This window comes from Vulpes vulpes, chromosome X (genome assembly GCF_048418805.1).
Source record: "Vulpes vulpes isolate BD-2025 chromosome X, VulVul3, whole genome shotgun sequence".
Taxonomy (NCBI): Eukaryota; Metazoa; Chordata; class Mammalia; order Carnivora; family Canidae; genus Vulpes; species Vulpes vulpes.
Genome location: NC_132796.1, coordinates 4,356,790 through 4,372,564, shown reverse-complemented (window position 1 = coordinate 4,372,564; position 15,775 = coordinate 4,356,790). Strand labels below are relative to the sequence as shown.

The window sequence follows — 15,775 nt, the reverse complement described above, 5'->3', positions numbered from 1 at the left end:
ACGCAGCTGTATTCGTCTCCACCAACCCTCACCTGCCTTACCTGCAGAATGGGGATGATGACCCTACCTCGTGGTGCTCAGACGGCCCATGGCACAAAGGAGGGCACGCGGGCCAAGTCCAGGGCTGGGTGTAGAGCACGCCCAGAGCAGGCCGTAGCTGAGATGATTACAGAAGGCCAGCCACCCCTGGGGTTACTTAGAGGGATTCTAGGGTCAGGCTGTGAGCCAGCCACTGGGTATCTCAGCAGGGCCCCTTCTGTGGTCCTCACAGTGCATCTGTGAGCTCACGTGCATCGCTGACTATAACCATGCAGCACGGCACCATCACACAGCTAACAATAAGGCAATAAACACGGTGAGGCGGCGTGCAAGTCGCCATGGAGCGTAATTAAGTAATAAAGGTGCTTTCGTTGTGTATGTGCCTTTCCAGGTATAAAGAACCCTGCAGTGGAGAAGGTGAGGCTCCATGCAGCTAGGCTGCACCCAAAAATGTTGGAAGAAAATGCTCTGGATGACAGATGTGCACCCTCTGCAGCTTTCTGGTCTTCTCTCATAGAGCTCTCGTGCAGGATGCATCATCTTTAGGCAAATATTCCCATTTTATTTTACTCCATAATTATTCAGAGTGCTGCAGCCCCGTCAGCATCAAAAGGAAAGGCTTTTTTCTTGGGACGATGGAATGCTCCTTGAAACACTCGGGTGGACTGGATTGGTAAAACGGCAAAGACATCCCGAGTAATCAACGTCACGGCGTAGCGGGACGATTTCACTCTTTGGCAAAAAGAAAAGAACAGGATCATCTACGAATGTGACGTCAGGTTCTCACGCAGATCTCAGAAACCGAAACACTCTCTGTTTCATCCTAGACGGCACCAGTACTAGGGAAACACTGAAAGTCAGACTTCCTAATGAGTCAGGGGATGCAGATTGGCCTTATAATGAGATAAAAATCAGTCCACTTGATGGTAAGCAGCATGAGCTCACCTGCTAGCCCACCCACGGCTTAGAGTCGCGTAAGAAACCCGATCCTCGCAACGTCACGGCCGGCAAAGAGATGAAATAGTCTGATTCACACGGGTAACGTGTGCAAAGTGCAAGCTGATTCACCTGCAACATTTAAAGAAGCAGCAATGAAAAAAGTCACGCTTGTCCCACCGTGTGGACAAGCCCTAGGACAATGGATTTGTCTCGTAAATCTCACAAAGGGCAGTGTTCGTTCCGCTTCGGGCTCTCAGCACACATCCTATGGGCTCTCTGTTACTTTATACGATCACAGACCCTCAGAGAAGGACGTGTAAAGAGGAGACAGCTGAACCCTAGAAAGTTAAGACACGTCTCAAATTCCCAGAGACTGTAGATGGACAGCTAGAAGGGTCCGGTCCTCTTGTTTCTCAAGACCGTGCTCCTTGCGAGATTTAACAAAACAAGACAAACCAAGACTTGTTCTCGTGATCGGCACAGGAGGCAACCGACATCACGTTCAATGTGCTGCTGAAAACAAACCGATCAAAACAAAACAAAACAAAAAACAAACCACCAAGAAACACAAAGCTGTAGTCCTCGGCAATGTGCAGGGAGTTAGAAAACATCTACATGGAAGAGTCCAGAGCTGTCCGTTCCGTGCACAACGAGAAGGAGGAACAACGAGAGAAGGAGGGAAAAACGGGGGAAAGAAAACAAACACATGGGAATCCTAAGCAGCCTGCTGACTGGTGGCATTTGGACAACTGTGTCCCGTTGTGTCCACGGGGATTGTGCGACGTCCGCACCAGAGACGGCGTCACCGGAAAGGCCCAGCACTGAGTGCGGAGTTCAGGGCCCCCGGCTTCCCCTGCCTGCGACGGCGTAGATGCCGCCCGGCTCTGCAGAGAAAGCAAAGGCAGCGAGCGAGGTCGTGGTGATCTCACGAGGTGGAGGGCACACTTTCCTTTTTAAACTTTTTTTTTTTTTTAAATAAGGCGTCCTCCCAGCACCCGTGAAGAAAGCGGCAGGCTTTTCAGGACGAGAGTCCTGTGCTCAGGAGGAAGGAGAAGGGATGCCGAGGCCCCAGCGGCGTCCGGGTGCCCGCGGCCCGAGGGCCACCTGCCCGAGTGCAGGGGAGGTGGGAAGGGCACCTCGGGGCGCCCGTGGGGCTCAGGCTGCTGCTTGGCGTCCGCGGGCTCCCCGGCCTGCTGTCCCAGCCTTGAGAGCCTGGAGGCCCATGCGCTGTGCCAGGGCAGGGGACGCGGGGGGGCGGCGCGCACGTACCCACGCTCCAGTCCAGCTCCTCGGCAGCGTCCCCGTAGGCGCCGTGCTGGCTGCGGCCCGCGAAGTCCGGGGACGAGAACAGGGCCGTGTGCACGTGCAGGTAGGACAGCAGCAGCAGGAAGGGCGTCCCGGCGTTTCTGTGGGAGGAAGGGCCCAGGGCAAGTCAGCACCGGGCCTCGTGGGCACGTGGGCCGCCCAAGAGGCCGCAAAGCACCCCCGACGTGGCCTCGAAGGTCCCGGCACCCCCGACGGCCTCGCAGGTGCAAGTGCGGCCTGCCCGGTGCAGCCCCAGCCCGGCTGTGCACGGGAGGCCGTGTGCCAGGCCCGCTGCGCCCTCTCCACCCAGTGACCACTACGAGCTCAGGGCCCTTGCGGACTGTGTCCCCCGGGGCCAGGCCCACCCCCTGGGGCTGCCTCCTGGTGACAGCATCTGCGGGCCTGCCCACGGCTCACAGCCACGCCACGTGCCCGTCTAACACCAGCTGGGCTCTCCGATCCGCGTGTTGCCTGTCTCCCGCTGCTAAACAAGTGTCTGCGACAAATGCTCAAGGGTCAGCCCTGAAGTCTGGGAAGCTACATGGACCAGCCTTGGAAACTGGCCCAAATCGACAGTCTTGGGTCACTTCAAAAGCAGGTGTCAATTCAGAGTGGGTCAGGACCTCTGGCATTGGACCTGGTGGGAACACAGGGCTGCTGGAGACCTGTGAGTGGCTGCCAACAAGTGGCCCTGTGACAGCGCTCATGAGCCTGGGGAGGGTGCAAAGGGGGGCAGGGAGCTATGCCCAGCTCTGCTGAGAGGGGTCGAGGCGTCCCAGCACCTGCTCTTGACAGCCCTCTGATCTCGGAGGAATGCACTTGCTTGATGCATTTTGGTTTTATGTAACCAGTTTAGATTTTACCCTTGTCCAGGAAAGTCACAGAAATTCCCTTCCGGCTAAAAGGGACTAGTGAATAAATGCCCTTTTGAAGGCTGTGCGGTCACAAATGGAGTGAATCAAGGAACAGATTCGTGGCCAAATGCAATTTCTACTAGAGCGTCCAGTGCACTCCCCAAGAAGCCCTCACGTGCTTCCTCGTCCCACCAGACCACGAGCTGGGGCGTGTCACGGAGAGCCCTGTGCCGCCGGCACCAGCATGGTGACTGGCAAGTAGCATAAGCTCAGGACACCTGTGTTCGTGGATGAAATCCTACATGAGCACTCTGAGCTTCCGTGGGTCCGCCCAGGACCCCCGGGGACTGCAGGGGTGCATCAGTGCAGCATAGTTGGTGCAAAAGGTGCTCTAGACTAGGTACCGTTATAGACACCTACGTGATATATGTGTATATCTACATATAGATTACGTGCATCTCTATATACCTGTATTTATATATATACCTAGATAGACTCACACACGTGTATACTACGTACCTACATGCATATTAGTATAGGGCTGTGTGTACATATTTACAGACATACACCTGTACACATTAGTCGTACAGCTGTACATACACACACCTATGTATGTTATTAGTATGCATGTGTATATATGCATGTCCACACATATGCCTATACACATATTATTAGTATAGCTATAGACACACACATGTATATACTGTGCACCTGTGTATATATTATTAGCATATAGCTGTAGAGATAGACGTATATGCATATTATACCTGTACACACATGTACCTAAACACATACATATACTATGCACCTATGTATATATTATAATATACATACACATACACGTGTGTGTACATATTTTTTTTATAACATTGCATTACATTTTTTATTTCACTTTGGTAAAGAAGTGTATGCTACACTTTTTGTTCCAAGTATTCAAATAATATGTTCCTCCTGGAAATCAAAAGTGTAGCAGTCACCTGGACTACATAAGCAATGACCCTCAATAATTTGCAATGCTTTGAAGACTGCCAAATAGGTGTCAAAAACACTAATTTTAACTTCAAGATAATGTAGTGCATTTCTTTTTTTTATATACATATATAGCAGATACATACACATTTACTGATATATATTAATATAGGATTACACAGAAAAACATAAACATATACACCTATATATGTAATACTATGCGTGTATATATACACGTACATACATAGATCATTAGTATATATACTTATACACGCACGCCCATATGTTTTTGATAAAGGTATATATCTCTACAAATACATACACAGACACCTGTATGTGTTATTAGTATAAGCGTGTATATGTACATGTAGACACATGTATATACATATATTACACATATATGGATATACATATATTATATACACACATATATTATGCACCTATGTATACATTATTAGCGTAGGGCTGTGTGTATATATACATCTATATGTATATACATACAGACATATACATACACATTTACCTACGTACGTTATTAACATAGGTGTGCATACAAATATGTACATATGTGTCTATATGTTATTACTGTGTATGTATGTATACACACATATATATATATACCTGTACACACATGCACCTATACACACACACATATATATAGTATGCACCTACGTATATATTATTAGTATAGGGCTGTGTGTATATATACATCTATCTATATATGTATACACATACAGACATATATACACATTTACCTACGTATGTTATTAACATAGGTGTGCATACAAATAAGTACATATATACCTATATGCTATTACTGTGTATGTATATACACACACACACACACACACATATATACCTATATGCACACACACACATATATATATATATACTATGCACCTACATATTTATTATTAGGGCTCTGTGTTATATACATCTATATATATACATACAGACTTATATATACACATTTACCTACGTATGTTATTAACATAGGTGTACATACAAATAAGTACATATATACCTGTATGTTATTACTCTGTATGTATATGTACTCTGTATGTATATACACACACACACACATATATACCTATATGCACACACACACACACATATATATATACTACGCACCTACAAATATATTATTAGTTAGGGCTGTGTGTATATATACATCTATATGCATATACATACAGACATATACATACACATTTACCTACGTACGTTATTAACATAGGTATGCATACAAATATGTACAAATATACCTACATGTTATTACTGTCTATGTATATATACACACACACGTACATATATACCTGTACACACATACACCTATACACACAGACACATATATATATACTATGCACCTACATGCATATGATTAGCATAGGGCTCTGTATATAAATATATACGCACATATATACATATGCATGTTTTGATATAGATATACACGTTCAAATATATACATATATACTTATGTGTGTTAATAGTATGTATATCTATATATGTACACACATACACCTGTACGTACATTATTATTAGTATACACACACATGCACACCCACATATACTGCACACCTACGTCTATTAGTATAGGGCTGTGTGTATACACACACACAGACACACATACCCGTATATGTTTTTTTTTATTTTTATTTATTTATGATAGTCACACACACACACACACACACAGAGAGAGAGAGAGAGAGGTAGAGTGAGAAGCAGGCTCCATGCACCGGGAGCCCGACGTGGGATTCGATCCCAGATCTGCAGGATCGCGCCCTGGGCCAAAGGCAGGCGCTAAACCGCTGAGCCACCCAGGGATCCCCGTATATGTTTTTAATATAGGTACATATATATAAATACATAGATATACACCTGTATCTGTTATCAGCATATGTGTGTGCACACACACTAATAGATATATTAGTGATATCGCTGCATAGATACATATATACACACATGCAACCACACCTATGAATGTATATATGCTTTGTATAGCTGTGCATATATGCACATATGCATCTATATATATTAATATGCAGATGCATTATGCACCTACACACATATCAGTACAGGTGTACACACATTTACCTATGTACATTATTAGCATATGTATGTACATGTATACAACTACACGTGTATCATGGGTATGGGTGTATATAGCCACACACACATAAACCCACACATGCACAGCAGTATAGCTGTATCAGCACACATACACACCTATATGTTATTAGTACAGGTGTATATACATACGTACAAATATACACCTACTGGTACAGGCATATACGTACCCAATATGTAAACTCTAACTCAGAAATCTCTGATGGCTTCGACGGGACGGTCCCTTCTTGTTCATCATCTCTGCCACCCAAAAGAGCGCTCAAGAAACACTGGTATTTAATGAAATCAATGAGGCTTGTGTATATTTATTTAGCACCTTGAGTCCTCATGGTAACCAAAAACATCTCAAATTTAGAACTGGGTATCACAATGCTCGCTAACCAGTTCACCTCTGATAAAGAAACGAATACACACTTTGCCAAATGCGTTTTTAAAATTTCCTCAGGTTGCAGAGAGCTTGGGGCCATCCAGCCCACACGGGGTGGGGGGGATCACCCCTCAGATCTGCTGCTTATCACACTTTACACTCATGTTCCTCTGGACTTTGGAAACCAAAGGAATCATAAAACCTCGGACTCTGATGTCCCAGGGCCCTCCTGCCTCAAAATCAAATTGAGCCCGTTACTGTTAATCATCTGCATCGTGCTTTGGAGTTCTAGGGTTTGGGGTTGCAATCTATCTCTTTTCCTTTTTACGAGAGTATAAAATGAAGCAACAGTTACTATTTCACAACTTAGCTAACCAACTGACTAAATTAATAAATGACAACAACAAAAATCACAAAAACCCAAGCAGCAAACAAGCAAAAAGCTCCCAGGGGTCCCTGCCACCTGTGCCCACAAGTGGAACTAGCATGAGAATCCAAACCCGCGCGGCGCCCGGGTGGCTCAGTCGGCTAACTGTCAGCCTTCGGCTCAGGGCATGATCCCAAGGTCCTGGGATCGAGTCCCACAACGGGCTCCACGCTCAGTGGAAAATCTGCTGCTCTTCTCGTCTGCCTGTCTGTCTGCTTGTGCTCGAGCTCTCCTTGTGAAATAAATAAAATCTTTAAAAAAATAATAGAGCCGAGGCAGCTTACAAATCCGGCCCCCGAGCACGTACGTGGTCAGAGCTGGCGATACGGGATGTGGCTGGCACAGCGTGCTGAGGACAGACCCGTGGCGTGTGCCCATCGGCTTCAGAAAGAATAATAAATACATCAAACACGACGGAGAGCCGGCTGTCGGCATCACCGGCACGATGTCAAGGTGGGGGCATTTTGAAATGTGCGCCCGGAACAGACAAGCAGGTGACCCACTGGGCCGCAGGCCAACTAGGGAGCCGGGCCCAAGGCGCTGTCGCTCCGAGGAGGGGACACCAGAGACCGTGCCTACTGACAGCGGCCGCACCTGCCTGGCCAAGCCCGGCGACACGGCCCCCGGGCCGGGAGGGAACCCTCACTGTGCAGAACCTTCCGGATGGAGGGGCCACGGCAGGCCCACGGGGGACGTCTGCATCTCCCTTCCCCATGACCCTGACAACTCCAGGGCGCTCCATCACCTTTGTGGGCCTCAGTCCCGTGTCATTCGCGGGGCCACTCCAGTAAATAAAGTAAAACTTTTGAAAGTAAAAACTTTGAAAGTTTACTGCCAGTGTGTTGCTCGCTGGGTGAAAAGAAAGAATTTTCGGCGGCTACACGCCTTTGCTCTATTTGCAAAAGATACAGAAGGGGGCTCCGCGCCTTCCCAGCAGCCGGCGATCATTTCAATCCAAGAATCAAAAGGCTGACTTCTTATAAAGGCGGACTAAAATGCATCCAAGGGGATGGTGAAGCCGTTACTTTTTTTTTTTTTTAATTTTTTTTATTGGAGTTCAATTTGCCAACTTATGGATGCTGGACTCTGAAGCCATCCATCACCACCGGCGATGCTCTTCCCCGAGACCCGCTGTGACCTGAGTGCAAGTACCTAAAGTCACCCTCACGCCCCAGCAGACAACAGATGCAGGAAACATGCTTTGCTGATACAGGTTGTAAATTCCCTGGAATGCATCCTTCATTATCCTAACCCAGACAGTGCAAGAAAAACCTACAAAACCTACAAAACAACCACCTAAAAAGATAATTTCCCTGTAGTTTAGATAATATGAACTAAGAAACAATTGGAACGGTTGTAATAGGAAATGAGATTCGGAGGAAGGAGATGGATTTTCCCTTTGTAAAACCAATCACATTTCTTTGCAGCCACTAGAAGGAAGGAGAACGCCTCCTTAGATGGAGCCTCCAAGGGAAAAAAGGAGGACAGGAGAGTATATTCACCCCCTCAGGGTACGTCCGCCCTGCTAGGGGATAGCTGTTCTGATTCAGACAAGCCACATGAGACAGATCGATCGTCTGTTCCCCACGTTCACGCTCAGCCTGGGAACGAGGAGAGAAGTCCATGAAGGACATGGGGACATCAATGGATGACCCTGGGAACAGTAAAATTGGGGTCTACTCAGTGCTGCAGAGAATATAGCAATCCATTTATTCCACAGTGGTTCCCAGTACTGAAAATGGAAAAAAAAAAAAAAAAAAAAAGCTAGTATCTAAAACATTGGGAAGTTTCCCATTAAAAAGAGAGAGAGGAAAAAAAAAAAAAAAGAACTTTCCCCCAGATAGTTCCACCTCAGAAATAGGCCTTTCTGCTTTCTCTGGATGAGCAAGAAGCTTGCGGCATGCTCGGCCTGGAGAGGGGGCTCATCAAAGAGCCAAAGATCCCCTCCATCCCGAAAGCTGTCTCTCGGTGGCCCATGCAACGACGGACACCAATCAAGGGGCATCCACCCTTACCGAGGAGACAATTCTTTAATGACTCAACCTTTCCGCTGGTGAACACGTATGTGCGTGTGTCTCCCTGTGTGTTGCCCTTACTCGTTAATCTGATGCGCTTTTCTCACCATGAATCAAGGATCAGCATCACCGCTATTCCTTTCTGGCTTAATCTCTTATTTAGGCTAATAAAGTCACCCCACGATCCCTTTCTTCAGAAGATGCTCTGTGAAAAACAAATAAATTAATTAATTTAAAAAAATAAAAAAAAGAAGATGCTTTGTGCCAAATCACAGCCATTCATTATGGCCACTTACACCCCGGTCTGTCTGGAAATGTCAAAGGCTGGGTCGAAGGTACCGTGTAAATGCATTTCAGGATTTCGACCGTGCCAGATATCGATGGCAGGAGAACGGGACAAAAGGTCAGGTCTTCCGACGATACATTTATCAGCCGCCCCAGTTTCAGGGCGATGTGAGGACGCCGACAATGTTTGCAGGAGGAAGCCTCTACCTCCTGTAGGACTACAGACCACAGGAGATGGCGGGGGAAGCTCTTCCCCACGACCCTCCCGTAAGGCAATGCGACCTGCCCGGTCACACATACTTCCCATCATCCCGACGGCACGGTCGCTTCCCTTTGTGGACTGGTCAGGAATTGGGGTTCGTTAAAGGATCAGAAATGGGATCTTATCACTCGGGGAAATCAACAGATTAAAAACAAAACTCTTATCTTTTCCAAATTTTGGATTCGTTCTCCAGTAGACCCCAAGCCGAGGATACAACAGAGGTCCCCACACTAAACATAACTGGAAATCACTGGTATTTCACTTCTAACGACGGCCTTTAAGAGGCACGCACACGCCGACACTGAACGTGTTCCACCCGGATTCAATACGTCCTGAGCTGGTTCAGTATGTGTTCAGCACGGGGGCCTGGACGCACAACGCTCGCGGTCAATGTCATTTGAATTGATGAATCCGGGCCCTGGAGCTCATCAACTGTACAAGTCACGTGAGTGTGTATAAAGCCGTCGTCCTTCTCGAAAACATCCTGTTGAGCCTGGACATCTGTATGTTCGCAGAGAAAAACGGCCCTTTCCTTCAGCAGACGTGTCTTTCCTAGCAACGGGGCGCTGCTTTCAATGTATCTGGGGGGCAAAGGGGCCGACGTATCTGGCCCCTCCCGCTGCAGAGTGACCAAGGTTCACCTCACTGTGTGGAGGACGATGAGAAACGCGGGTCTCCTTCTACCCACTGCCAGGAACCTTCTTAAATGTAGCCTTGACTTAACCAAACAAAACTACTTTGTGCATAAAATTAACTCACTGAATTCACCTGTCACTGTGCAGCCTCCGAAGCCTTTTCAGAACACGCAAATGCGTCTCCATCACCATGGTGATGACTGCGGGGGCATCGGAGCTCCTTTGAAAACCACCAGGATGCCTTCTACTTTCAGGGCGTGAGGCGGACTCTTCGGTTGACATCTCTCAGATTCCCTGTTGCACGGGCTGAGCCGGTCTCTACCATGGCCCGGAGCGCTTTCGCTATCCACTCCAAAGCGCCCAGCGTCAAGCTCCTCCACGAGAGGACATCTCTTCTTCCCATCTCAGGTGGAAGTTTTGTAGCGTGAAAGACGGGACGTGCGTGAAATGTGCCCGGGGTGACGTGTGGATCCCCAGTGCTTGGCAGGTCGCAGACAACTGGCTTACAGCTGAACACAACCATTTGCACTGCACCACCATTTGCACTGTGCACTCAACCCGACTGATTTATAGGGCCCTGAAGAGACCAACGGCCAAGGGAATGAGCCGGACGACTGCACGATCCTTTGCTCAGGGCACGAAAAGGGGCTTGCGAATGTCTAAGAAATCTACAGTTCATTCCTGCCTGCCTGTAAGAGCAACAGGGACTTCCTGCTAATTAGATTGCATTAAGGATGACCTGCCTCCTGCATTACTACAGAGCTTACAACATATGGTGTGTGGTGAGCCTGATTATCTAGTTTCCCAATAGAAGCAAATCCCCAAGAGGAATTCATCCCTCAGAGTAAATTAGGATGGGGCGCCATGGAGAGCACGGTTGTGTATTCCAAACCATCACTCTCCTCAACACAGAAGTGTGTGCTTTAATCCGGGGGCACGGTGGTCGCAAATCTGGCCGAGGGGACCTCATGTGAGAGCACCATAAACCAACACAGCATCTCCGCGTCACGCCCCTGCCATCCACAGCTCCACACCTCAAGTGAGCATCTTTAGTCTACATCGTTTCAGACACAAGGCTCAGAGATAGAGAATAAATTTTAGAAATGAGAGTTTTAAATCACTTTCTTCACTTCTTTTGACGTATTCATTGCATGGGAAGTATGCACCTGCCCAAACGGTCTTTTAGGTCAATACATCAAAAGTAGGCACTGGCTTCCATTGTGAAGTTCTCAAGTCGCATGCGTTTGGACGAATTTCACCAACACCATCATTGCTTTGGATAATTTCCTTCTGCTCCTCCTAAGTCTGAATCCATTTCTCACACCAAGGTGGTAAAGGCCTGCCTACATTCTTCAGGATGTGCTGGCCAGTGAGATAACACATGTAGGTGTGTCTTCGTATCCTTGTATATGTATATATAGAATATTTTTATATATATAAATATTCAAGGATATTCAGATCCTTGAAATATATATATATATATATTTTTTTTTTCTTTACAAATACTGCTATGTAAAAAAAAAAAAAGAATAAACAAATACTGTTATGTTTCTTTGGTTACCTAGTGAGGTGATTCTCAAGATGCTCAGCCATCACACACGGTGAATCAGACATCACACATCACACACGAGGACAATTGTAGCCAGGTCTGGTTTTACCCAGACACCTTCCATCTCTGTGTCTTCAGGTGACGTATGGGGGAAGCTTTCTGTGAATAGCATCATGGTATACAAACGCCGTGTTTGCACTAACGCTGACCATGCATGCACTGCGCCAACACGGGCAACAGGCCTTTCCACTGGACCCATCTTTTTTTTTTTTTAATTTATGATAGTCACAGAGAGAGAGAGAGAGACAGAGAGGCAGAGACATAGGCAGAGGGAGAAGCAGGCTCCATGCACCGGGAGCCCGACGTGGGATTCGATCCCAGGTATCCAGGATCATGCCCTGGGCCAAAGGCAGGCACTAAACCGCTGCTCCACACAGGGATCCCTCCACTGGACCCATCTGTCGTGAAGCATGAACCCTCTTGTACAAACCCAGTAACCCCAACCCTCAACTGTGGAGTTGCTAGAGCATCTTAAATCTCTCATTCTGCCCCAAAATTGCAGAAACCTGCATATCATCAAGATCAAATGCACAGGCTTCAATGCCTTTACGGTCAAATTGCTTTTGGTCGTCTCCCAAAGTGACGTGCCGAGGAGCCCATTTAAGATGCCTTGTAATCATCTGAATATTCATACTCTCTATAGATTCAATCATTCCTGTCAAAATAGCACATGTGGGAGAGAAGTGAATCATCTGGAAGCCGAGTATGATTCCCGAACCCTGTGATTTTGCAGGGGGCACTGTATTATTAATCTCCTCCCATATGTTTCTGAGAGATTGCTGGTCGATGCAGACCGATAGGTGAGTGTTCAGCTGTTACAGCAAATTTGGCAAAACAGCACACTGCTGGGTTTTGAGCTTCAATGGCCAGGTCTGCAATCCAGCGGGGCGCCATCCTATCTCGGAACGGCTGTCCCCCTGCTTATGAACGCAGCGAGGCTAACCCGCGAGGTAAGAGCTTTGTCAACCACGCAGACTGTGCCTCATTGTTGAGGTATGACATTAATTTAGTGTCACAGCCAGAGAGCTTTTTAAATATAAAACACAACACAATAAGATGGAAAGTGTCAGAAGTGATCGCTCTGCTAAAAAAAAAAGAGAGAGAGAGAGAGAGAGATCATTTCAGGAGCCTTGTTTCTATTAATAATCTATGTGTATCTGGGGCGCCTGGGTGGCTCAGTCGGTTAGGTGTCAGCCTTCAGCTCAGGTTATGATCCCAGGGTTCTGGGATCAAGCCCCAAGTCTGGCTCTCGGCTCAGTGGGGAATCTTCTTGTCCCTCTTCCTCTGGTCCTTCCCTGTGCTCATGTGCTCATGTGCTCTCTCTCAAATAAAGAAAGAAAGAAAGTCTACTAAAAAACAAAATACATAGATCTTACTGGGAGATGATGTAAAATGTATACCTTATAAGGTTCTAAAACTGGTGCATCAGATCCCAAGTCAGCATCCCCTTCTGAAAATATGTACGGATCTAACAATGGTTGTAGATTTTTGTGGGAAACCCCATCTATGCTCCAGTATTCTTGGGGTGTGCTAGGAGACATCTGGGCTAGACTCTCTCGGGAGCTGGTTCAATGGCGATGTGCAGCTTGGCCTCGGCACTCCACAGTAAGAGAAGAAGACCGGTGATCTTCAGTTTTCAGGGCACACTAAGGTTCTGCAAACCAAAGCCTGAGCAGTCGCTACTCAGCTGTGTGGGCCAACCGTTAGGCTTACGCAGGCATCACTAACTCAACAGTACATCCACATGCAAGTGATGACAACAGATGCTCAGGAGCATGACCACCAGCTTAAAATCTTCCTCCTTCTGTCAAGAACCGCATTACATCTTTCCTCCCGCCATTTTAGCTGGGACCAACTGGTTTCTCCAGTCTTTGGTGCCTGAACTACACATGTTCTCAGCATGCTCATGGCAAGTGACCGCACAGACCAGATGTCTGGTTTTCACATGACATTTCTACTCTTCTCTAAAGTTCCAAATGGAACAAAATGGTTTTGTCTGGTTTTGATAGCAGGTGTTTGGAAAATAGTCTCTCTCCTAACTCTGGGAAACGAACAAGGGGTAGTGGAAGTGGAGGTGGGTGGGGGTGACTGGGTGACAGGCACTGAGGGGGGCACTTGATGGGATGAGCACTGGGTGTTATGCTATATGTTGGCAAATTGAACTTTAATAAAAAGAAATTTTAAAAAAAGGAATATAGTCTCTACTCAGACCCGCCATCAACCTGTCCATGGATGGTCATTCCCTTTGCTGACGGCAACCCTCAACACTATGCACTCAAGGCGTCCTAACAGACCTGCACAAAATAATACGCTTCACCCAGGTTCCTCACACAGTTGTTCTGCTCAGAAATTTGCATAGAATATCTTGGACTTCCCTGTGGCGTTTCTGTTGCAAGGATGACACATGTGCTCTAGTCTACAAACAACGCACACACGAAGAATAATGACCGTGGTGATACCTAGGGCCCCTTTTGTCACCTGGGAGACATTTTTTGGCAGGACTTCAGAAGCAGAGGACGTGAGGGACACTGGCAGAGCCACCTGATGAGAGCCCACTGGGCTGCACCTCCCTTCACGTGCCATTCCACTGTCCACCCCCCTCCTCCTCCCGAGAGCTTGGCTGGAGGAACCTCCTCAGCAGGGAAGGGGAAACGTGGCTAGAAGGACCACCTTGTTTCTCCAACCTCCATGGCAATAACCAAGCACAGGCTGCAACAGGCAGCATCTGGATAAGAGGCGATACCCACCGTCGTATGAACTGGGCCGCGTCCGCCGTCAGCCTCTGCGTGAGGCTGTCATAGGACAGGGGCTGCTGAGTGATCTCATAGTTCCGCATCAGGAAGCAGTTCAGGGGTCGGAAGTAATGCAGGAAGCACAGCAGAAGGCCGAGGATCATGGCGGCGAGACACAGAAGGCAGAAGAAGACCACAGGGGGCACGTGGAGCAGCCCCAAGCACTTGAGCACCACCAGGGTGAGGAGCGTGATGGCAATGATCTGAAGGGGGATGAAGACCAGCACCCTGATGCCCCTGGTGAAGACGCTGCCTTCTCCGGGCTTGCAATCCCTCAGGTTGGTCACGGGGATCCCGTGGAAATAGTCAAAGCCGTGGCTCAAGGGGTGGTGGCAAAAGTCTGTCTTGTTGTGACAGTTGGTCCCAAGGTGCCACTTGCCTGAGAAGACAGATGGGTGATACGTTGATACGCAATGAACACTGTGACCTGGATGTCAGCCTCTGATTCCCACACACTGAAAAGCGGGATCGCTCTGCACATTTGTTAGCCAAACTCCTCCTACTCTGGAGAACCCCACAGTGTCTCGCTGCCTTTTCCACAAACAACAGGGCATTAACTACTCACTCTACCAGAAAACAACAACTGCTTGAGCACCGAAAACAGCAAAATAAAACAAAACAAAAGACAACCACCTGACATATTTAATAGGTAGGTGACAAAAATACACAGAAAAACACAATAATTTTTTAAGGACATTTCCTTAAGTCGTAGGACCAACTTGGTTTTTGTCCCTTAACTATTAAAAGTGAAAATGGATCCTTTCTCGGAAAACTACCCCTGAAGCAAGCATGAGGAAATCACGCTTATAGCTCAGCAATTGTTTTAAACATCTATGAACATTTCTTATAAAATGTACGTTATACCACTAAATTAGTGAGTGGTCACAAAAGAAAACCATGATGATGGTTTTATGACAAGAGGTGGGAGGAAAGAGAATGGTCATTTTGCTTTTGTGAGAGATTTTATGATTCATCTGATGACCTGCATAGACCTATGCTTACCAAGTAAAAATGGAGAATGGATTATTCCTATCAGTTGAACAAAAATCAATGGGAATGTCAACTGAGACAAACTCTGACACAATTTCACTATTAATATAAAAGATAAAATGTTCAATAGCATAATGTGTATATGTAGTTTTGTACCCTGTAT

General features: G+C 47.0%; 1 protein-coding gene across 7 annotated transcripts in view; it reads right to left on the bottom strand.

Moving 5' to 3' along the window:
* STS (steroid sulfatase) overlaps positions 1–15,775 on the bottom strand; it is a 279,363-nt gene that overhangs the window by 188,330 nt on the left and 75,258 nt on the right. For all 7 annotated transcript variants that reach the window (XM_072743588.1, XM_072743587.1, XM_072743583.1 and 4 more), the window contains 2 exons: positions 14,578–15,001; positions 2,248–2,384 (listed from right to left, as the gene is read on the bottom strand). In XM_072743588.1, the coding sequence (XP_072599689.1) occupies positions 2,248–2,384; positions 14,578–15,001 (561 nt within the window). The remainder of the gene's footprint in view (positions 1–2,247; positions 2,385–14,577; positions 15,002–15,775) is intronic.